The sequence below is a fragment of the Felis catus genome, assembly GCF_018350175.1.
Source record: "Felis catus isolate Fca126 chromosome D2 unlocalized genomic scaffold, F.catus_Fca126_mat1.0 chrD2_random_Un_scaffold_46, whole genome shotgun sequence".
In the NCBI taxonomy this organism is placed as follows: Eukaryota; Metazoa; Chordata; class Mammalia; order Carnivora; family Felidae; genus Felis; species Felis catus.
This window is the reverse complement of record NW_025408509.1, coordinates 189,000-213,581: the sequence shown is the minus strand read 5'-3', so window position 1 is coordinate 213,581 and position 24,582 is coordinate 189,000. Positions and strand designations below refer to the sequence as shown.

The 24,582-nt window shown below is 51.9% G+C and overlaps 1 protein-coding gene and 1 long non-coding RNA gene across 2 annotated transcripts in view; one reads left to right on the top strand and one right to left on the bottom strand.

Moving 5' to 3' along the window:
- The window catches only part of LOC123383596 (liprin-alpha-1-like), a 163,665-nt gene that overhangs the window by 9,809 nt on the left and 129,274 nt on the right, over window positions 1-24,582 (bottom strand). Inside the window, exons 10-17 of the mRNA XM_045051541.1 lie at window positions 16,322-16,486; window positions 15,596-15,733; window positions 13,930-14,076; window positions 12,210-12,344; window positions 10,572-10,655; window positions 8,473-8,604; window positions 5,743-5,822; window positions 2,476-2,617 (exon numbers count right to left, since the gene is read on the bottom strand). Coding sequence (XP_044907476.1) covers window positions 2,476-2,617; window positions 5,743-5,822; window positions 8,473-8,604; window positions 10,572-10,655; window positions 12,210-12,344; window positions 13,930-14,076; window positions 15,596-15,733; window positions 16,322-16,486 — 1,023 coding nt within the window. The remainder of the gene's footprint in view (window positions 1-2,475; window positions 2,618-5,742; window positions 5,823-8,472; window positions 8,605-10,571; window positions 10,656-12,209; window positions 12,345-13,929; window positions 14,077-15,595; window positions 15,734-16,321; window positions 16,487-24,582) is intronic.
- LOC123383601 lies at window positions 19,738-21,158 on the top strand. Its single transcript, XR_006593493.1, has 2 exons — window positions 19,738-20,643; window positions 20,955-21,158. It is a non-coding gene; the product is annotated as an uncharacterized LOC123383601 (long non-coding RNA).

Below are 24,582 nucleotides of genomic sequence, written 5' to 3'. Positions count from 1 at the left end.
AATGCTGCTGGCTACGGCTGTCAAAAGTGGTTATCCCGAAATCGAAACTCTATGCCTCTGCTTCAGTAATTTCTCTTCCTAGAAACTTCTATGTCTCATGGAACTAGGTACGCAGCGCAGCGAGCAAGACACAAACGAGAGACAACGGTGAGCTCTGGTGGCCGTCGCAGGTACCGTGGAAACCGGCCGCCACGCTCCAGCCCCCAGTGGCTCCTGGACTTTCCCGCACACGCCAGCCGCTCGTCCTTACCCAGCTGTGGTGCTCACTGTGGAGAGACGGGCACTCTCCCCCACACCACAGACAAACACAGCTAGGTTGCACTACGAAACACTTTCGCTTTCTCCGATGCTTCCTTCCCTCACTAGGCTGACAGAGGCACGCAAAGAAAGGAAGAGAAATCAGATTTGCTGCACACTTGGAAGCTACAATTTCCAAGACCAAATGAGGCAAACATATTTGAAAGAGAACAACAGGACGGATATAATTGAGAGAAGATTTAGAAACAACCACGACTGGAAGCAGAACTTTGTTCCACCACACATCTGAACGTAATAGGTTATACAATATTTACCAGAGACACTACCAATTATCACTCGGGACGTAAAACTCCATGACAACATACACAACTTATTAAAACACGGCATCTTGTAGAACAAAGACATCTAACAGGTGCCTATTCTAAACTTTCCTGTAACCGTTCTCCTTGTTGAAAACCAAGTTACACTTTTACAGTATCACCCTAGGGGATGCCGAAGTTCCCGCAACACCTTGTATAACACCAAACAAACCCACTCTGTTAATGCCCTGCTGGACGTGAATGTGAAATCCTGACCTAGAATTTGATGGACAACCTCTCACGAATCACCGTGCTGGTTACAGGAGGGTGTCCTGGGCAGGTACGTGATAAAAACGGGCTTAGGGGCAGGTGACAGCTTCACGTTGTAGGAGTCCTGAGTTTCAGTGTAGAAGGCAGTACTTGTGCTCAGTAAGCCCATGAGATTTGGAGTCCTGAACACGAGTGTCGGCACCGCAAAGCGTGCTGTCTGTATCGAGCTTCCGTTCATCTATGCTCAGTGCCTTATCTCTTTTGAAGAAACACTTCGTTTACAAATTATTATCTGGATCATACCCGTATCCACCTGTACTATACAGTGATACGCTAACGACAATTTATGACTACTGGGGCAAAACCCCCTCTCTAATGACAAATGAAGATACAGGAGAAACAACACGAGCCAGCCACGAGTGATCACAGACGCTCCAGGGCAAAACAGCAAAATGACAAAACACAAACCACAGAACTTTTACCCTGTGTCTCCTTCCAGCTAGCACTGCGTCTCTGCTCCCAACCAGAGTTCAAGTCCTCCAGAAAGCTGCCCCTACTGTGTCTACACAGATTCTGGGACTCTGGCGAGTGGGCTTCAGCGCAAGGGCTCCTGGACCAGACCCCCGTGGTCCTCGGCCTCCACCTTGCCTGGCCCCACCCAGCATGACCAGGCCACCGGTCTCCCTTTCCCTGAGCACCTGGCTCACTGAGCTCCTTCCACCTTGTGACCGCTTGGTCTCTGCCAGTTCTGTCTCTCTCTCTCCACTGCCACACTGGGCAGTGCCCAGAGAGCCACCCTTGGACTCTGGGGCTATCCACAGGTGCCCATCTAGGGACTGGTCAATCATCTGTCAAACAGAAATAGATAACTAACACACATATCACCTTTTACTTCCCATTCGCTGCTGGTCTCCCCTCACTACACTGTGCACACACAGGGGTGCAGGCCTCTCCTCTGACTTTTTATCTATTTATTGTTTTCTTTGTTTTATTTCAAGTGGGGGAGGAGCAGAGAGAGGGAGACAGAGAGAATCCCAAGCAGGCTCCAGGCGCGGTCAGCGCAGAGCCCCATGCGGGGCAGCGGGGCTCCGGGTCTCGATCTCACAAACCCAGAGACCGTGACATGAGCAGAAATCAGCAGTCGGACGCTTGACCGACTGAGCCACCCGGCGCCCCTCATCTGGGTTTTTCAGTCACGCTGCACCCTAGCTCTGGGACGATGTCTGCACCAAACTTGTTCCATGACTACAGGTGCTCAAAACTTACACAAATATATAAAAATATACGCGGCTGAAGAGACAAAGGACAAAAGTACTTAAACTCCAAAGGTGAATTCTTTGTTGTTCAAGGATGAATACACGTGTTCATTTAACCTTCATTAGCGTTTCGAACCCTTACTAATTTGCATTGTGCTGTGCTTAACACTAGGTCCTATCTTAATCCACATTGCTACTTTATACAAAGGAAGAACAAAAGCTCTCAAAAGTAAATTCCAAGGCAGCAAAAGAAGAATGGGGGAAGGGGAAAAGAGAAAGCAGCCTATCAGTCCTTTAGTTCCAGAAGAGCCTCACAGACAGAGGAAAAGGCAGGTGACATTGGAGCAGGCAGGTGGGTCCCACGAGAGCCCCCAGAGGATGGAGGTCCTTGCCTTGGAAGGCTCATGTCGCAGACGGGCCACACGGCCTTTCCGGTGGCGCCGCAACACCGCGCTGCTGCTGGTGCTGCTGGCATCCGTGGGGCTGTCCGCCAGACGGAACCTGGAAGCTGGGATGCTGCCGACGTGCGTCCGCCTGAAACACGGAGGAAAACGGTCAAACGAACACGCACACACACACCAAGGTTGTTATCTAAAGAAAAGTGGACTTTGTCAGCCAGGCCAGAACCCGTCAATTGGGAAAATGAGGTCACAGAAAAAGGTCTCCAAGGAAGGCATCCTTGCCCCTGGCTGCAGTGCAAGCCCGCTAGCCGGGCCCTGTGGACACAGGGTCTCCCGGGCCCAGCAGGTGCAACGCATCCCCGCGGCCCAGACGTCCCCGAGGTGGAGCAGCGCCTGCCCCCAGTCAAGCTGTCGTCCTGCGTGTCTGCACCACCTCCTGCCCAACTGACCGGAAAGCACTCCTATACGTCCCTCTGGCCTTCACCTGCCATCGGCCCACGTGTGCCAAGGCCCTTGCTGTGATGCCAGGTGACCCCAGGTTTTCCTCCACCAGCCACTATCGGGCGCCCCAGGGGCATCCGCGGCAGGATCCTCGGGAACCACACCTCGCAGCTCCCGTACACAGGAGGTGGCAATGCGCCCGGTGTTTCCGAGGCAAAAGCGTCTCTGGCCTCTGTGCAGTTAGACTAACACACAAATGTCCCCCTTGGCCACAGAAGTCTCCAGAAAAGTTCCATGGAGCCCCGAGCCCCTAGGGTGGAGTCACTTAATTGGGCTGTCAGCTGCTCCCCTCAGCAAAGGCTCTGGGCAGGAAGCTCTGGGCAGCAGCTGTGAAGGAGCACCCGCCAGCCCATGTGCCCGGCCTCAGCCACGGGTTCACCCTCCACACTTGAACCCTGCACGGGAGTCCAGTGGCTCCTCGCTCTCTGGAAAAGAACAGAGGCTGCCTTCCATTTCACAAATCCTTATGGTCTCGGGAGACAGAACACACCCATCTGATTCACATCAACTAAAGAGGGGGCCTCTGGCGTCACCCCTTGTGGCCTGGAGACAGAGCCACCACGACAGGGCGTCTCCTCTGTGGTGCTTCAAGCTCTTCTCTGCGGCCTTTCAAGAAACGTCATTGACACGTGCTGCCTCAGGGTACTGATTGCTTCTAAGACAGCCAAGTCGGAACTGCCCGCTGGCCACAACCATCTTCCCCTCCTCTGGTCCCCCCATTCCCAGAAGAACTGCTCACCTGAGCTCAGGTGGTCTAGCTTCGCCGCTGTGCGGCCACGACACATCGCCAGTCGGGGAGAGGCACACACGCCACCCCGCATGGGACCTGGCATGGTTCGTGGCTCCACGAGGTTCGCGTGTGTCCCCTGACTCTGACACCCTATCTCAGGCTCCCTGGCTCCCGACCCCAACACCCTGCATCCAGTCCTATCCCAGAGCTCTCTCCCATCTGCCCCGCCTGCGTGTGGAAGTTGGTCCGACACCTTTCTTTTCCTCTGCAACCCAGACCATGTCATCTTGCTAGAGGAGGACACAAACAGAAGACGTGGCTGTGAGGTCGTGCCAGGAGGGCTCAGCTGTGCAGCCTGCCTGCCGCCTTCTCAGACTCATCCCCACGGCCCCCGGCCGCTCACGGCGACACAGCTCCCACCAGCCTCTCTTCTGCCACCACACGAGAGGGCACTTTGTGAGACGGCTTCAAACAGACCCTGTTCCTCAGCCGGTCTCCTGCCCGGGGTCTTCTGACCACAAGGCCACCTGTGACCGCGGCCAACGCCTCCGCAACCACGGGAGCACTGCGATCCTCTCTATCTTTCTCCTTGGCCAGCTCACCTCAGGCGGGTGACGGGCGTGGACGTCCCTCTTATGGCAACTGCCCCAGGGTGCCACCCTCCAGGGGCCTGCACAGCCCCTTCCCTTGAGAACTCCAACATGCCCTCGAGGGGCCTGCACCACATCCACTGTTTGCTCCCTTGGCCTCCTCACACATGCCCGTCTTCAAGCCCTGGAATGGTGACACTCAGCACACTGGTGTCTTGCTGGCGAGGATCTCCGTCAGCCAACCAAGAGGCTGCTCTGTGCCCGGATCTTCCTGTGTGCTTCTCTCTCCGGACACACATTCGCTGTGCCACCAGTAGTTCCGTGGACACGGAGGGCCGCTTGTGCCCCTACCTGTACTGACTTCTCCTCTCTCCTACAAGCAGGCTCAACAAGGACAGCCACAGCACACCCTCGACTCTCCCGAGAGCCCCCGTCAGCAGCCGCACACACCCCAGTGAGGCCTGAGGGGGCCTGCCTTTGGAGCAGGAGCCTGCTTCCTGCACCCAAGGGGGCCCAGTCAGCTACTCGAGGCACTGTCACACCAGAATGACTCTCACATGGTACCCATTTCCTACAAAGAAGCAAGCAAACCTTTTAATACCTCGCTGACAATTACTGTCTGCAGGACGCAGCTCACAAGCCGGCTGACCCACTCCCTCACAGGCGACTCACCAACGTCCCAACAGAGTTACAGCGATTATATGTCATTCTCCGGTCTTTTCAAAAATATAAGAAACTGCGAGCACTGCGCTAACCCCACCAATGTCAAGGTGACCTTCACAACCATGGCCACGTGTGCACTCCCATGGTGACCCCACTGGCGTTGTGGAAGGGACCATAGCTTCCAGGGATGCTGGGCCGAACCTGGCACGCTGGACCCCTCCTAGCCCCACACCATCACTGCCACACTCGGTGGAGGGAGGCCGCAAATAAACCCACCCAAACAGGAACAGAACTTTCCCTAACTTCCACTCCTCCTCCCATGGCTGTGAGCTCTGTCATGCCTCCCGGTCTCCTGAGATTCCAAACCTAACCTCTGGAATGAGGTTTTACTTCTCCCTCTTGCCAACTACTAAGCTACCGGCTCCCTGAGCTACATCCAGTCACTCTGCCCATTCGGCCAAAGGATTCCTCTGGAAGAAACACAGCAGGTGCTAACATAGGTGTTTGTGAGGTGGTTCATGTTAGGCACGGTGAAGGGCAGTGTCCCCCCCAGCCCCGCCCCATCATCAGTTAGCTGGTACCTGGAAAATGGATCGCGTCAGACTACAACACCCTCAGGGTTATTGTGTGTAACTCTGATCCGGTTCGGGTCATACCATGGCACACCCACGGTTCTACTTTGGAACCATGAGCTGGTTCAGGTCATACTGGTGACAGAGGGAAGCCACCCCCAGCCGCATCTCAAACAGATCTGTGAACCGGGAAGTGTCATACCCATGGTGAAGCGAAGAGCCTCTCACTCTTGCCCGCTTTAATACGGCCCTCAGTGCTTCCATCTTCCGGAGAAGGTGATCCTGCAAAGCAGCAAATGACAATGACACTCACTGCAAGCAAGGTTAACTAGTCTTTGCATCAAGAGTCCGTTCAACACAGAGCACAAACTGGTAGTGGCCAGAGGAGAGGAGAGTAGGGGCAGTGGGCAAAAGAGATGATGGTGATTAGGAGGCATCAGCATGCAGATATCAAATAAGGCCGTCTCGGGGATGAAAAGCACAGTACAGGGAATACGGTCCGTGATACCCTAAGGACTCTGTATGGTGACACACGGTGACCACAGTGATGGTGTCGAGCACAGAGTCACGTGTGCAATTGTTGAAACGGTACACTGTCTACTTGAAACTGATACAACACTGTAGGTTCATTAGAATTCAAGAAAAAATGGAAAACACTACTTGCATCAAGTGTGCTGAAATGCTGACCATCATAACCACGCTGGGTAAATTTAGCAGTTACGAACCCGAAGACCATTCTCTCCAAGAGTCCTCCAGTAAACACCCGGATCACCAAGTGAACGTCCTAAACCCTACTGAACAGTCAGGTCTCAGGCATAGCAAGGTTACAGAGGAGAAACACCGAGCCACTAGGACTTCTTCCTAATTATGTAGAGAGGAGCAGGACTTTCTGGGCGGTGGGGGAATAGCCCTTCTGTGCAATAGGCACGTGCTCCGTCGTGGACCCTGTGCAGCCCAGCCTCACGTCTGCACACGCAGCGCCAGGGAGCCAAACCGACGAGGAGCTTCGGTCACACAACTACCCCCTAGGCAGTGCCGTCCCAGGCCGGAGACACCGCCGCACGTGGCTAACTGAGCGCCCAAAATGGGGCTGGTCCCGACCACAGGGGATGGAACTGTGAGACGCCCCGTGGGTTGCAAGGACTGAATGTAGAAAAACATTGTAGAGTAGCTCCTTCATGTCTACACTATTTACTTGATACAATAACATGTTGCCTGCATCGGGCTACATGAAAACTAACATCACCCGTCTGACCATTTCAAATGCAGCCGCGAGAATCCTTGGGATGACACCCGTGTCACCTGTTACCTTCCTGCTGGGCAACGCTTCGCTCAATGAAAGGTTTACGCGAACATTTTAGCTTTCGAGCGAACCCCCGAAGGGACTCAGAAATCTGAACCCCATAGGCTGCTCGCCTCCAACTCCGCCACATGCGTGCCATTCAGACTAGCGAGCATGGGGCCTCTCGAAAGCACAGTGGTGGCTCGCCATGGAGGAAGTGTGAGCCCCAGAGGTCACCTGCTCCTTTCCAGTCTCAACCGATCACTGAATGATTGAGAGATGGAAATACCTTCTCACGTTGCGTTTCTTGTAACTGTTTTTTCAGATTGCCAACTTCTCCTAACAGAGACTTCTGAGAAAGGTACTGACAGTCCTTTAGTGTTGATTCTTTCAAACGTTCCACATGCTAGAGCATGCCTACGTTTCTCTTTACAATAACGCAGCACCACAGACAAGGCATGGAGCGGATGGCCATACCAACGAACCGGGTCACATGACCACAGAGTGAAATGCTGTCTGTGAAACTGCAGTAACAGCCTTTACTCATACTTTGTCCATGTACAATTTCTTCACGGATCACTGTCTGACTGTAAGTATGACAAGTTCCTAAGTTTACTTGCAGCAGGTACACTGGTTTGTACTAGCTTTTAGGGTCTGTGATGCCTCAGTCACTTGGGAAAGCTGACCTACGTTTCGTACATATACTTCCAATCTCACATACAACTATTCTACCGAAAGGCTGGCCCCAGTGATCAAGGTAGAACCTCACGTGGGGTATAATAACGCACCTCATAATGGGTTTTACCCAAAACAAGTGTGTCGTGTAATTAGCATTGCTCACTGGTGTCTCCAAGTGCCAGTCTTAGGGAAGATTCTGGGCTCATCTACAGGGACACAGGTGTCACCAGAACCGGTAGTATCAGGTCCGCATCCAACTGTCACCACCAGAGCTTCTCTCACAGAGATCCTATGATACTGCTTCCCTCCCGTTACACCTCAAGTGTATCCGTTATGATGCTGTAAGAGTCCAGGCTTAGACTCTTTCCAACCCAGATGAAAAGAGGGAAGGCAGGAGATGGAACAGGAGATACTCTGTTTTCAGCTGGTTAAATGCTTGACAGAACTGCGCACTCCTACCGGTCCGTCTGGACAAAAGAGGTAGAAATTAGCTCCCCAGACAAGAACCAGGCTGAAGGTTCCAGCACAGGGGTGGCAAACGAGGGCCTGCCGACCACATCCAGCCACCGCCGGGTCCTATCAACAAAGGGTTATCGGCACCCGGCCCCTCCCCTTAGTTATATACTGCCTATGGCTGTTTCTGTGCCCATCTTTGATTAGCATGAAGCTAGCTTACTCCTTACGTCTCAGTTAGTAAAGGCCTAAAATACTTACTCTCGGGCCCTCCCCAGACCATACTCCTCTCCTAGACAGTGAGACGCACCTTCCCGCACACAGACGTCGGGCAGGGACAAGACACTGGGAACTTAACGTAGGCAGTGGGTAACAGCCTGCAGTTTTTCCGTGTGAAAGAATCATTTCTACTTTCTGCAGTGGCTGTTAGCCTCTGCTCCACGCTGCTCCTCAGCATCACAACGTGAGCGTCTCCTCTGTGAGGACGGGGGCACTCAGCCGCTGTCTCTCATGTCCTACCTTATCTTCTGCAGCAGCCATCCTCTCTTTTAGATGACGCTTAAGACGCTCGTCAGATTCAGAAAGGAGCCGGTCAATAGTGCCGGACAGATGTTGATTAGTCTCTTCCTTCAGTTTTTCTCTCTGCCTGACCTGAAAGAGAAGACGCAGGCTTCAAGCCAAAGTGCGAACACCGGCTCAGGCGTGCGAATGGCCAGCGGTGTGACCCACACGCACGCCATCCTCGGCTGCCCCTTCCCACGGCACTCTTTGGCCTGCTTGTGCGTCACTGCCAGCACCGACCTAGCGGGGCACAGAAACGCAGGAACCTGCTTCCCAGGGGTCATCACTTAGCAGGTCCCTTTGTTTCTGGGAAACAAAACGCGCATGGGCCCTCACGAATGTCCTCATTATCAGCTCTCAGATGGGCTCAGGAGGCAGATGTACATGCAGGAAAGAGCACATTCTGAAGGGGATCAGCTGAACTACACACGAGAGGAGGCATATTCCGGGGCGGAAACAGAAGCTCGGATCTGGCCTCAGGGGGAAAGAAATGAATCCATTGACAAAACCGAAAGATAAAAAAAAATCCACTTTGGGAAAGATTCAGTGGTGAGAAAGACTTTCACCTGTTTTTCGTGAAATTCACACATCTCCTGAACGTTTTGTAATGGAAACTTGTATTTACCTCCAGTAATTTCCGAACATAACCGCAAAGTTCACGGGTCTGTGTTTTATCGAACTCTCATCAATCGTATGGTTAAAAAACTTGTGTCTACCGCATATCCTGAATTAACCCAAAACAGAAGCGGCGAGGACAGGCCGGCAGGATTCAGGGGCTCCTGCCGGGCGCAGGGCCGTGGGGTACGGAGTACACATGTGCCCTGCAGTCGGGGGGCCCAGGGAGGAGGAAGAGCCCACAGGACACACCCGCAGGCTAGGCAATGGACAGTCCCTCCAGGCTCGGGCTTCCTCATCTCTAAGCCACACCTGCTGGCACCTCTTTCCTTGGGAGCAGGCAACAGAAAGCACGACCACCACACCTCACACGCAGCAACGGCCATCACTTGGAAAAGACCCTGGCCACCCCACAAGAAGGGATCGGCACCCAAGTATTTTTCAAGCAAAGCAGCTTAAAAGTGTCCTTGGAATTGTCTCAGTTATAATAGAATCCTTATCTCAACACCTGTCCCTCCAAACTACCATACAGTCCTAAAGGCAATGAGGTGCTTCTCTAAGTAGGTGAGGTCGAATTCTCGGCCCAAGAGGCTAGCGTCTGGTTGTGCTCACGTGTGTGCATGTGTCATGGCAGGCTGGGGTCGGCCAACACGAGCCGTCACGCTGGCATCAGAAGCTTCACTCCGCGGAAACTCATGTTTTATTCTCTGACCCTGAGGGCCAAGCACACGAGTTTCTGGTGTAAGTTAAGGGTGAGTGTTTTGAGTTTTCTGGTGAAAACAAAACCTGATGGCCTTGGATGGACGTCCCAAGTTGGGGAGGCTGCTGCCTGCTCTGTCTCCTGGGTGTTTCATGTTGACGTCCGACCAGCTCCCGCAGGGAAAAATCTCAGGGGATTCAAGGGACACGGGCCTCCCTTTCGTCAAGGCTCGATGACGCTATTCCTCTTCTTAGGAACATCTACCCCGACCTGTGCCTTTACATCTCAAGTAGAAAGTAGGATGTGGGGACCAAGGTCAGGCCCGTGACCTGATTTCAGGACCTCAGTGTCATGTCCTAAGGAAGGAGACCCCTCCTCTAGGCTGCCCTACCCCAGGCCAGTACATCCGCTTTGGCCAAGGGACACCCACGAGGTCCCGCGTCAACCGTGAGTAGCTGCTAATGAGCTGGTGGGCACGGTGGGCTGTGCGGGTGCCTCCACCCCTAGGTGGCACTGCCTACGGGGCCCCAGCGTCCAGAGAACATTGTCCATATGCTAGGAGTGTTCACTAGCATCCAACTCGCACAAGAGTGCACTGTACCCCTGATGGGATCGAGGAGGGGCCTGGCGTCCACGTGGGGAGAAGTGGGAAACAAGGGACCGCTCCCTACCCCGACACCCCCAGCCTGCGCCTCATCCTCAACCACTGCCAGGTGCGCGGCTGCTCCGCCCGGACACGTACCCGCTGCAGTTCTTGGTTCTTTTCCTCCAGCTGGGCCTCCATCTGGTGCAGACTTTCCTCGATGTTGCCACGCCTCTGCTCGGCCTGTGGGCGACAGTGGGGTCAGAAGAGCTGGCTGCCCCACACCACACGCTGTGCCTATGCACGACATGCTGTGAGAGGCCTTCCGCCTGCTCACAGTCCCTACCGGCTTCATGCGTCCCAGTGGGAAGCAGTGGGCTTCCATGCTGGTGACCGGGGGTAGGCAATGGTCTCGTCCCCACCCCGGGTCCCGGATCCTTGGACGGTGCCTCGTCCCCCGGCAGACACCCCTGTCCACTCAGCACGGACAGGAGGAAGCAGCAAGCGGAAAGAGCAAACAGGCGTGCTGCCTTCCTAACCTGGGAAGTTACTTCCAACAATTTAGCTTCCTCAGCAGCACAGTGTCCAAAGACAAAGGGTCGGGCTACACGGCTGACCAGGGACAGGAGAGAGGACAGGTGAGAAAAGAAACGGAGACTTGACATGCAGATCACAAAGGAGGAGAGACTCTGTTGGAGCCTGGGCCTGTGGGCGCCCAATGCCGCCTGCCCGACTTGATGGCAGCCTTGAGGGTCATTATCCCATGACGAACCCACCCCCTTCCCACTGGGACCCTCACTGCACTGGAACCGGTGACACAGAAGCACCGACAGGCTCCCTGCTACAGGTTCCCTCAGCCCAGGTTCCGGAAGGATGGACTGGCTGCCCAGTCATGTGCTCCCTCGTCCTGTGTGCATCACTCGATCCCAGCACCGACTACATTATGTCTGGAAACTACCTCTTCAACTGCTGCCTTCGTCCGTGGGTGGTGAGGGCTGTGAGAACTGGGAGGGCAGGGACTGTGTCTGGCATGTTCCTCGACTCTATTTGTGGAACCTCCGAGTGAATTCCTTAAAGATTTATTTCTTACAGCGGTGTCTGGGTGGCTCAGTCGGTCGGGTTCTGACTCTTGGCTTCAGCTCAGGTCATGAACTCAAGGTTTGGGCGTTCGAGCCCTGTGTCAGGCTCTGTGCCGATAGCATGGAGCCTACTTGGCATTCTATCTCCTTCTTTCTGCCCCTCCCCTGCTCATGTATGTGCCCAGGCTCGCCCTCTCTGTCTGTGTCAAATAAATGAACATTTAAGAATTTTTTAAATAAAAACGATTGTGTTTAAAAGAGGATAGGATTTTCTCATTTCTCAGAAAAATTCTATGCTTTTTTGTTTTTTTTTTCCTTCGGTAAGCTCTACACCCAACGGGGAGCTCAGACTCATGACCCTGAGACCAAGAGTCCCAAGCTCCACTGACTGAGCCAGCCAGGCACCCCTGTCCTTCTCTTGCCCAAGGCTACTATCTTGAGCTCTGAGTCGCTGACTTAACTCTGAAAAGCAGTGAGTCTTAGATGCAGCCAACGGCAAACAGCACACGTCGGACAAAACCGGAGGGAACAAAACTGGGGATGATGCCTGCCGTTTGAAAAGCATTCCAATCTCAGACAAAGTAGCCCCGAAAACAGATCTCAGCTGGTTCGCGGACTTTGGCACGCCGACGTTACCGGTGAGAAATGAGATACGAGAACGGACCGCCTTGAAAATGACATTCCCACCATGGGACCCAGAAGGAAACGGGGGCCCCACCTTGCAGAGGGTGGCCTCCCTCTGGGCCGGCTCGGCTTCCACCTCGGGCAGCGACTTGGCCTTCCTCGGGGTCTGCTGCAGCTTCCGCTCCGCCACCTCCAGGCGCTCTTGCAACTGGCGGTTTTGATCCGCAGTCTAGGACATGAAGGCAAAGCATCAAAGTGTAGCAAGTCTTCTCTCCGTTTCCATTTTTAATAAAGTGAAACAAAATCTAAATGCAGAGATCTACTGTTAGTTCTGACGGAAGCCAACAGTTTGGTAGGTGCTTCAGAGTGAACCTTTCCTTTCTGCAAGGAGTCACCCACTGCCTTGGTCCTCCTTTCACTACGCAAAACATGTCTTGCCAAACTCTTTGCTCTTCTTCAGTATCTTCAAAGAAGTCTTTCCAAAGACAAAGTTCCCACACAGTAAAGAAAACCCATCTTCTGGAGGAGCTTGCTCGCTCTTCCTGACCAGTTAAGGAGAGAAGGGTTCGGACCTAACCCTTCGTAAACGTATTTATACTGGGGTCCGAGGGCTCGCTACATAGGACATTCTGAGGTGGGCACATCAGCCAGCACAGAGCTTCTGAGAGCATGCCTGATGCCAGTTGAGTTCTTTTTGGAAGTGTACCATTATTCAACAAAAACACTCTCCCTCTTGACCAAAAACGTGGAAAACTTCAACGTGGAAAACTTAGACACGAGATTTTTTGTTAAAGGACTTTTAGGGAAGCCGAGGTGGCTCAGTCGGTTAAGCGTCCACCTTCGGCTCAGGTCATGATCTCATAGCTCACGGGGTCAACCCCGCCTCGTGCTCTCTGCTGACAGCTCAGAGCCTGGAGCCTGCTTTGGATTCTGTGTCTCCCTCTCTCCCTCTCTGGCCCTCCACTGCTCATGCTCGCTCTCTCTCTCTCTCTCTCTCTCTCTCTCTCACTCTGGCTCCCTTTCTCAAAAATAAATAAACATTAAAATTATATAAAATCATTTTAAAAATCATGTATAAGGTAAGGTTTTTGCAAGGTTAACATGTGTTGCCACAGACTCCTTCCATCTTCTGTGTGCATATGGCTCTGTGTGTATATACAGACCGCGTATCATGCTTTAAAACCCTCCAAAATAAATCACATGCTGTACACATAGTATTTCACGATCTGCCCTATACATTCATGACTTGGAACATGTTACGTGCTCTCAAACAGCATTCCTCCATGTCATTTTAATGGCTTCCTAGTATTTCACTTTGATTATCATTTTGGGTCGACTGACACATTTGACAAACACACCAGGCAAACTCACTCTGTTTCCAAGAAGCTGGATGTGGTTTTCCTGTTCAATGCCGGATGACCTGAGACAACCAAGGAAGAGACGTGCTGCTTCCCAAAACACAGGGTCTCACAGCCTCACGCCAGACTGTGCTTCTGCACCTGCCATTCCCCCCGTTCTCAGGTACTAACCAAAATGGCCAGCTGCCTCCACATTCCCGGCCACTCCCTGCTCCTTTGGAAACAGTGCTAACAGGCAACAGAGTAACGTGCATGTAAGACAAGACAAAGAAGGAATCAAGGAGGGGAGCCCCATAACATGCTTCGTAAAATTCGAAAGAATTAAACCCTGGACGTTGAAGTAACCCTGCTGGTCAACACAAGATTCTAAGATCCTAAAACCTTGACATTGACACTTGGTCCTTAACTTGACTTGTAATTAATAAAAGTGGAATGAAGTTCAACGAAACCAACGACCTGTCGATGCAGAGAGTCCTTCTTTGCGATCTCGTTTTCAAGGTTATCCTTGAGGTCGTGCAGAGAGGTGGCTTCGTGCTGTGCCCTGAGGCAGCGCTTCTCAAGGGTAGTGATCCTGTCTTGCATGTCTTCCGTCTGGGCCATGGCCTACAGCAGGTATTTCAGAGGGAAAACAGGGAAAGAGTTAGCGTACGACACATTAAGACACTGCAGACACAAAAACCGGGCGAAATCCTCATTTTCCAAACAAACAGAAAAGTAGCATCCTCGGGGCACCTGGGTGGCTCAGCCGGTGCCGCTCTGTGAGTTGGCGCCCCGCGTCAGGCTCTGTGCCGACAGTGCGGAGGCTGCTCGGGATTCTGACCAGTTACCCAGGCTTATTCTTTCCCATGTGTTCAAAGACAAACGGATAATAAAGTCTCCCGGAAGTCACAACCTCGGTTGCCTCCGGACACCGTTCAGCTTTCCACGGAACAGCGACTTGCCTCTGGAGGCACACACCATGAGACAACCATCCTTTTTCCCGGGGAAAAGGTGGATGAAATCTCATCCAATTACCACAAAGTTGAAGCAGCAGTGTTAACAAATGGAAGCCAAACTCCACCTTTCATATAACTGGAAGTCATCTTCTGTAGCCTCACCCTGTAACAACATTGTATCCCATGGTGTCTGACACTGCAAATGGAACCAGAACGTCCTGCCCTGCCTTTCTTGTCCAACACCGGAAAGATTCCTCTTCCAGTCCTCCGTGTTTACTAAGCAATGTATGTCAGCAGTCTCAGGAGTGAAAGTGATGAGTCCTAAGAAATGATTTTCTAAATTCTCTGCATATTGAACTCTGCTGAGGGGTCTCTCCCCACCTTTGCCAAACAACAACTTCACTGAACGGGTTATAGAATTTCTGCAAATACTTTTGTTTTAAATTCTGACACGATCTCACCCACACTGAGGTACTAAACAGACTGCTCGTGCACTTACACCCTCGAGGGTCTGACAGGGTCTTCCCGAGGTGGCATTGCCGGGCTGGGGGTGGGGTGTGCGGGGACTGTCCGCAAAGGGCAGCTCACAGTGACAGGAGGAGGCACAGAGAAACCATCCTACCCTTACTAGTTTCTGTGACAATGATCAGATTCCCATCGACGACCACACGTGCAGAAGCGGCCGCACTCCTCCATGACCTTACACCAGGACCAGCGGGCTGCCCCTCGTTCACTCTGACCGCCACGACCAGGAGCACGGAACCCTGGGAGGAGGGCAGGGCGGCAGAGGCGGCCGTGACGGCCCTTCGGCAGAGCCGCCCTTGCACGGTCGTGCCCCCGGAAGCGACCTGGCAGCACCACGCTGGTTCCTACGTGCCGAGTGTGTTCCCAAAACGGACCGAGAGCACGGCATGGGCCAAGCTCAGGTGGCCCACACTCCACACCCGAGGCCACTCCGCCGCCTGCCCGCCAGGCCTCGGCAGGGGAGAGCCCAGGGAGGACAGATTCCACCACGCAGACGGGGAGGCAGCCGCCCGGGCCCCAGAATCACGTCCCATTCTGCTGCTACTTCTACCAAACTCCAAACGTTCAAAACCCGTGGGAGACGAAGGACACGCTGGGCAAGACCAAACCAAACACCCCACGTTTGGCTCGACGACGGCGTGGCCATTTCAAATGACACTCACTTCACGGACATCTCTTTGTAATATGGTGTTCATTGCTTTAGAAAGGATGAGGTCTTTCCTTGAGATGTCCAGGTCTTCTTCCAGCTTGGCCACGAGAGTGCACAGGGTAGCCAGGAGCTCTTTCATCTGGCTCTGCACCTTTGAAAGCCAGAAAGAGAAGCAACATGTGAGGGCCCCCACTGCTAGTCTTCCTATGTTGTTTTAAAAACAATGGATAAAAAGGAAACCCCCTCCAATCAAATCCTGGGATGATGTCTGCAGCTGAACTCTGCGTGTGGCCCCTAATTCTTCTTCTACGAAACTACACCCCTCCAGTGCCACACGTAGCTGCTCTCTCACCTGGAAACAAAGGGATTGAGTTTGTACACAGAGGTGTTTCATTAGTCCTTACTATACAGTGACCCTAAGATCCCTTGTGCCTCAAATAACATGACAGAATGGTGGTAAGGTTTTTCACGGATGCTCCGGTTCACAAACTTGCTTGTTAACCGCTTTCAATTTTACATTGGAGACAAATCTTCCCCGAAATAAATTACATTATGCAATTTGTACTAGCCAATCGATACTCACAACATTTCCACCAACTACTGCTTTTTAACCATACAGACCTGTCTTCTTACAAGAATTCAAGAAGATGAAAAGGAAACTCCAGTCACACAAACACACAAAGTGTGCCTAGAACACACAGCATGTGCACAAACTGAGAACCGCCGTGGCTAGGCACACCGTTTCAGCCTCGGTTTTGTCCTTCTCCAATATGGAGTTGAGGACCTTGAGCACCTCCGCCTCACTGGACACGCCGGCCGGAGTCTTCGCCTGTCGCCCGATGATGGTTTTTTGAAGAGCTCTCTCGTGCCTGGAGACGAGGAACTCCAAATGTTCCAGCAGCAGCTGGCGGGAGAGGCAAAAGGAACACCGTGTTTCAAGAACACCTTCAATTCCGGGCCTCAAGTTCACCAAATGCAAAACCAAGTCTGAATCCCTTCAATTCAGTTCCCAGGTAGGGAGCCACCCCCTCGAATGTGTTAAAATAGCCTTACTCCTCCTCACGGATCAAAGAAGGTTTGAGAAAAATAGGTCCCAGCCAACTCCATGGGGACATGTGGACAAGGGGAGTGAATGGTGTCCTGTGTTTAAAGACACTGGCAGTGCGCCTACTGACCCTGGTGTTGTTTCTCTCCGCCTTCAGGTTGGCGATCTCCTCCTCTCTCTGCACGAGTAGCTCCCTGCAGGTGTGGAGCTCTGCAGCGAGAGCTGCACACTCCTGGGGTCGGAGAGGGGACAAAAGTGGAGAGACACAGGGGGTCTTTACCAGAGCACACCAGGCCTCCGTGGCCCTCCAGAGTCCCAGCACCCACCACCCTCAAGTAGCATCACACACACCAGTCCCCTCCTCACCACCCACAGGAGTTCCGGGGATTCTCGGAGGGACCGACACTCAAGGGGACAGACATTTTCAGGTGCCTGGCAGGTCTAGGACTCAGGAACTCTGCTGACTCGGGAGCAACAGGCCGAGAAGCCTCCTGCCCATCTGCAGCCTCTGGCCTCATCTGGCAAGCAGGCTTGTGGAGCGGCAGTGGGGAAAGGCTGACGGTACTCAAAAGCTGCTGTTTTAGCCTGAACCCCTGGCTCAATCAGACTCAACCATACCCAATGGACTTTTCAAAAATGATGGTAGGACTCTTGACGAAAGGGCGAGTTTACGACTTCTTTCCTTAGTCAAGCAGGAAATATTATGGAGGAAGGGTTTCTGAGGAGAGTGATGCCAGGGCCCACCACCCCGCGTGGGGTTTCTCTCCCACAATACTGAGCGCCCGCCCAGGACATGGCGTACAGGTGGGCTCCAAGGAGGTGGACGCACACTCTCCAGTCAGTCGAGCGCAGAGCCCGGTGCAGGGCTCAATCCCTGAACCATGACATCATGACCTGAGCTGAAACCAAGAGTCAGACTCTTAACGCCCTGAGACACCCAGGCGCCCCAGAGCTTTTGTCTCTGTAGGACAAACGAGGGGATAAACGTTCACTTAACAACTGACATTCCAAATAAAGAGAGATGTTGATTTCAGCAATTCTAGAAAATCCAAGTACAAACTGGTGACATACTTCAATTTCTTTCATAAATTAACCCTTTCCAAATCAACGGGAATGTTATCACAGAACTGAACACGTTCCTTGCAATCTGACTTGACAAGGTGAACCCACAGAAGCCTATCTGATCCTTGAGGTAGGACTGTGCAGGCCCATTTCTATGTGGGGATTTTTGTTCCAATAAATACATTGGAAACTTTTCTGGAGATGTGTGACGTTTGGAAAGACTGGCAGATGAGCTGAGCAGCTACGAAGTATCAAAACTAGTAAGTAAAAGGGAGGCCAGGAGTGCATGAAATGTACGCAGATACTAGGCTATTAGAGCATTTCCTCTCTGAAAACATACACAAACCTACTCTAACAAGATAAAACGTATCATTTTGCACACAGAAACAGACCGTACCTACATGGTACAATTTGCAGTAAAGGGAAAGGCAAACAAATGTGGAGACGCAGGATTAAGTCCTAACCGCATAACACGAGCTGTAGCAGACGCTGTCCTCTGGGGGAAGGGTGCACCACCTCCTGTTGCTATTGAGGTCCCCTCAAGTGTTGCACGAATCCACGAATCTGCTACTCAGCTCTTGGTAAGCACTTCCTTTCTCCAGTAAATCAAGCACCACAGGAGAAGTGATTTCTCAGGGTTCCTGCGTCATTTTCACCGTGATAAGGGCAATACCATGAACCTTAATTACAGCCCGGGACCCGTTTGAAGTGTCCCCAGGGATGCTGGACGTGCTCCCGCGATGCAGAAAAGACTCATGGTATGACAAGAAAAGGCTGAATGGCCTGACATGTACTGAGGTCCACAGCTGCAGCTGCCAGCCGGCCAGCGTGAGGACCATGGAGGCACAAAGAAAGGGAAATTCTCGAAGCTCTCGCTGCAGCTACCCCAGCACATGCAAAAACCTGGTGCTATTTGTGAGACATCTTTGTGTCTCGTGTGGAAGATGTGGCATCTCTGTGGATGTAGGACTGCTGTGAGACGGGCACACCTGCAGACTCAACTCAAACTGCAAGACAAGTGAAGACCTGACATCACGACGTAAGGCAGAAGGAAGGGAAGGATCGAAAACTGGCACATTTCAATGCAGGCACAGGACAGCTTGGTGGTTTTAGAAAGGGGTTTGGCTTTGAAAATGGTCCAGACGATAGGAGAAGCAGCCTCCACCACGAAGAAGAAGGACACAGTTTCCCAGACGCCCCAGAGAAGATTGCAGAGAAGCAGGAACTACCATCCACCGCATGTCAACCACTCCAACACAAAAAGTGAACACCCAAGAAAATCAGGTGAGGAGACCATGGCTGCCTGCACAGGTTTTTCATGCAGAAGGAGGTGCCCTGTCGGGGGGAAAATGCCACAAACGACATTTATTCACGAGAAAGACAAGTGAGCGCCAAGATGTTGGGTAGGAAGGGGTGAAGCAGCTACCGACTGAGCGGATACGGGCGGGGTGTGAGCAGGGCGGCTGGCCCTGTGTAGGAAGCTCACCCCAAGGTCCTGAAGGCAACAAGTCCCAGTGGCCAGTGGTCTGCTGCACAACCAGAGCCCTTGCCCTGGACCAGTTCCATCCCGGCTCTGTCCCTCAACTCAGGAAGTACGCTGAAAGCAAGAGACTGTCCTCCAAAGTTCTTCTGACATTGGACAATGTCCTGGCCACCCAGAACCCCACGGGTCAGCACCAAACGTGTCTTGGCAGCTCACTCGCTCCGGAGCGCAGCGGGTCTAAGTCAGCCTGCGGACCAGGGGCCACGAGGACCTGTGAGGCTCATGACACAGGCACGTTACAAGAAGGACAGTCAAAGCTACCAAAGAGAACCGCCACAGAGGGAACATTATGAAAGTCAGGAAGATGCCAAGGGACGTTACAAAAAACTCTGGGGAAACCATCAAGCCCAACACAATCAAAAAATCCCTGCTAGAGATGACTGTCCATACGACATGCGTGATTTCCAGGACCTATGACACAGCCAATCAGGAAACTCATGAATGAGACTGTGCCTATGGCAAAAAGAAAAAAAAGAAAAAGAAAAAGAGTCGGGGGATGCAGGGATTCAAAATACGTATCCTACAGAAGGTCACCAGCACAGAGAAAAGCCCAGAGGAGGTCACAGAAGAAGACACCACAGAGAGGAGATCTGGCGAAGCAGACGGAGGGCGAGGAAGGCGGCATGGAAGTGGCGTCGCTGGAAAGCACGCTGCCACCAGGAGTGATCCGGCACAGTCTCGGCTCCTTTCCCACATGGACCCTTCCGTGATAAGGGCGCTGGGACTAAAGCCAGCCAGCCGTCTACGGAAACATTGGCCAGGAACAGAAAGGCCCTTCTGGAAAGCTGCACAGACAGTGCCCGCCTCCACCCCCATACCGCCAGGCCCCAAGGCCCAAGACTGCCCCATCTAGCGGGTCCCCCCCACCCCGTGCAGGTCTGCCTATCAGCACGTTTGTGAGGACCCACCGCCACTTTCCAGACAGCAAATCCTCACCAAGGTGCTCAGTGAACCACTTCGCCTGCCACCCACACGTCTGTGCGTGAAAATCGAGGGAGCATGCAGCCAGGCCACCCGGGACGCATGTGTGTCACCAACTCCTAAGCATTCATCAGGAGGAACATCGTGTGCGAGACTTGTGTGCACTTGGACAGCCTATCCTCACATGGGCATAAGGGGATAAGATCTGACATAAAACGAATAACGTGTTGTTCCATAACCTGGCTTTCAAAAAATGACATTTCCTTCTGGCAGGCCTCTCTGTCCCCGCCCAGAGAAAATGCCTCTCAGCCTACTATCACAGGCCGTTTTTGTAATGTAACAATGTGTCCAGACTGTATTAGGAATTTGGCTGTAAAACCGCAGGCTAGAAAAGCTTTGTAACCATGCATTCACCCGTGTCTCTCCTAGGCCATGACGAAGCAATCGTACTGATTACACCAGGCCATCACGAAGCATTCACCCTTCATTGGTAACGCATGAATTGTGACATCCGTAAATACACAGGAATCTTTCCAATGCCTCCCATTTCTGATGCATAGTGCTAACGATACACGTAACAACAGCGTAGTGTGTCACCTGAGCCAGCACTGATGTGGGTTCTGATAGACAATTCCTTCTAGAAACAAACGGAGAAGAAACTTAGGGATCCATGCAGCGTAGAGCTGTGCACCTATTTCCCTGTGACGTAAAACTGTTTCTCTAGCTTACTTGACTCGAAGAATATAGTATATAACACATACAAGATACAGGTGCTAATGCACTGTTTGTGTTTCTACTCAGGTTACTGGACAACAGGAGAGTTTGAACAGTTAAGTGTTCTGGGGACCAAACGTTATACATGGATTTTCAATTGTGGGCAGGGTGGAACCCCGAACACCAAGTTGTTCTACGGTCAGCTCTACTCATCCTTGGGGAAGAACGAAGCAAGCACGACCTTTGTGAACAACAGAAAAGAGTAAAATAGAAATAGATTTTCTGTTTTAATTTTTTAATGTCATTCTTTATTTCTTAGAGACGGAGAGCAGCAGGGGAGGGGCAGAGTGAGAGGGAGACAAGGAATTGAAAGCAGACTCCAGGCTCTGGGCTGTCAGCTCAGAGCCCGTCTCGGGGGTTCCCTGGCCAAGAAAAAGTTCATGACGGGGCCAAAGTCAGCCGCTTAACTGACTGAGCAACCTAGGAGCAGAAAAGGAGAAGTTTTGACGGTCCTTGTACACAAGGCATACGTGTTTCCCCAAAGGAGTTAGTGACCAAGTTGCTCAGCAACACCCAGCCCTAAGGGCCAGCAGGCAGGACACAGATTCAGAAAGAAAGGCCGAATTCTCAGAGAGCGAGGCGTATTGTACACGGATGGGGCAGGAAGCCAGCATCTCTGCACAGCAGGAGGCGCCCCCCGCCCCACAGCCAAGCTGCTGCGAGGTGAGTGGGGCCGGCGCAGGGAAGACCGCAGGACTCGGCCCCTCCCCGAGTCCACCCGAGTGATGACAGGGTACAGATCTCCAGAGACCTCACAGATGGCCTCTGAGACAGGCAAGCTCCACGCCACAGGACCCACGGACCAGCAGGGAGAGGGAAGAGCAGGAAAGAGGCAAAGCCATCTCCCTGGCTTCTGACCACCGGACCAGGGAGCAAGCTGCTCTGTTCCCAGGAGGAGGCACAGGTGGGGGGAGGAGGGTGGTGGCCCGTGTGGAACTCAAAGAGCCCACAGTCCGCCCAGATGGAGCTTCACTACGAGGTGCTTGGAAAGGCATCCGGGAGACAGAGCGGGGTGCATGAAGGAGAACTCAGGGCAGCCGAACCTCCCAAGGAAAACCGCCTCCCCGAGGCTGACCCACGCCGACCCATGGGACAAAACGGCCATCCTGCAGCCGCACGGTGCACACGTTCCTCCTATTCCACCGAACCACACACTCCCATGCCCTTCTATTGCTCTCCGTAAAACCACATACGTCTCTGGGCGAGGTAACTGCAGCACATAGTGTTCAGCACCTAGTACAGTGCCTGCCACGCACTCCAGAACAGGTGAATACTTTAGTGTACGCCTTGTACCCACACACGTACAATTACACACGCTGCTTTTAAACATTACGTAGTTCTGTAAAGGATATAAAGACGCACACTGTCCTGTGCTTTATGTGATGGGTGATGTGAAGGGCTTGTACCTGTTGCCTAAAGCACGAATCTTAGAGCTCAACCCACACATTAGAAGGAGCCACTCTACCCAATGACGTCCACACTGCATCCATTCTTGTCTCCTCCCCCAACCCACTATCCACACAGAACCAGCACCAGCTTTTAAAAAATTCAACAACATCATGCCAGTCCTTCCCCCTGAGGACACAACGACCCCAGGCCCTTATCTGAAAACCCAACTCCTTACGGGGTAGGTTCTGTCCCAACACCAGCTGCCTGGTGCCTCACCTGGCTCCTCTTCCCCTTCCATCGCTCACAACAAAGCCAAGCTCCTCCTTGACCCCGGCCTTTGGCCTCGGAGTCAGACTGCTGGGAGAGTGCTCGGTCAGCCTCAGCTCCCGAGCGACCTCTCCGGAAAAGGCCTTTCCGGAACCACAGTGCGCAAGTAAGCGACATTTCCTCCTAACCCCTTCACTCGTCCAGATACACTCTTCTCAGATGTGCCTCCACCACCGTCTCCGAGGAGCACAGCAGCCAGAGCCTGGCGACCACAATGGTGCAGCGTCACAAAAGGGCTCAACAAGGGTGGGTGGTTGTGTCTCTGCAGATGATTCGGGTGCACCAACACAGAAGCCCTTTTTGTGGGGGCTACACTGTACACATACAGACATCATAAGGACTCTAAACCCTTATCTTTCTATAATAACAGTGAATGTAAATGGACCAAATGCGCCAACCAAAAGACACAGGGTATCAGAATGGATAAAAAAACAAGACCCATCTATTTGCTGTCTACAAGAGACTCATTTTAGCCCTGAGGACACCTTTAGATTGAGAGTGAGGGGATGGAGAACTATTTATCATGCTACTGGAAGCCAAAAGAAAGCTGGAGTAGCCATACTTATATCAGACAAACTAGACTTTCAATCAAAGGCTGTAACAAGAGATGAAGAAGGGCATTTGATAATAATTACAGGGCCTATCCATCAGGAAGAGCTAACAATTATAAATGTCTATGCGCCGAATACAGGAGCCCCCAAATATAAAAAACAATTCCTCATAAACATGAGCAACCTTATTGATAAGAATGTGGTCATTGCACGGGACTTTAACACTCCACTTACAGAAATGGATAGATCATCTAGACACACGGTCAATAAAGAAACAAGGGCCCTGAAGGATACATTGGATCAGATGGACTTGACACATATATTTAGAACTCTGCATCCCAAAGCAACAGAATATACTTTCTTCTCGAGTGCACATGGGACATTCTCCAAGATAGGTCATATACTGGGTCACAAAACAGCCCTTCATGAGTATACAAGAATTGAAATTGTACCATGCATACTTTCAGACCACAAGGCTATGGAGCTTGAAATGAACCACAGGAAAATGTCTGGAAAACCTCCCAAAGCATGGAGGTTAAAGAACACCCTACTAAAGAATGAGTGGGTCAACCAGGCAATTAGAGAAGAAATTTAAAAATATATGGAAACAAACGAAAATGAAAATACAACAATCCAAACGCTTTGGGATGCAGCGAAGGCAGTCCTGAGAGGACAATACATTGCAATCCAGGCCTATCTCCAGAAACAAGAGAAATCCCAAATACAAAATCTAACAGCACACCTAAAGGAAATAGAAGCAGAACAGCAAAGGCAGCCTAAACCCAGCAGAAGAGGAGAAATAAGAAAGATCAGAGCAGAAATAAACAATATAGAATCTAAAAAAAACTGTAGAGCAGATCAACGAAACCAAGAGTTGGTTTTTTGAAAAGATAAACAAAATTGACAAACCTCTAGCCAGGCTTCTCAAAAAGAAAAGGGAGATGACCCAAATAGATAAAATCATGAATGAAAATGGAATTATTACAACCAATCCCTCAGAGATACAAACAATTCTCAGGGAATACTATGAAAAATTATATGCCAACAAATTGGACAACCTGGAAGAAATGGACAAATTCCTAAACACGCACACTCTTCCAAAACTCAATCAGGAGGAAAGAGAAAGCTTGAACAGACCCATCGCCAGCGAAGAAATTGAATCGGTTATCAAAAATCTCCCAACAAATAAGAGTCCAGGACCAGATGGCTTCCCAGGGGAGTTCTACCAGACGTTTAAAGCAGAGATAATACCTATCCTTCTCAAGCTATTCCAAGAAATAGAAAGGGAAGGAAAACTTCCAGACTCATTCTATGAAGCCAGTATGACTTTGATTCCTAAACCAGACAGAGACCCAGTAAAAAAAGAGAACTTACAGGCCAATATCCCT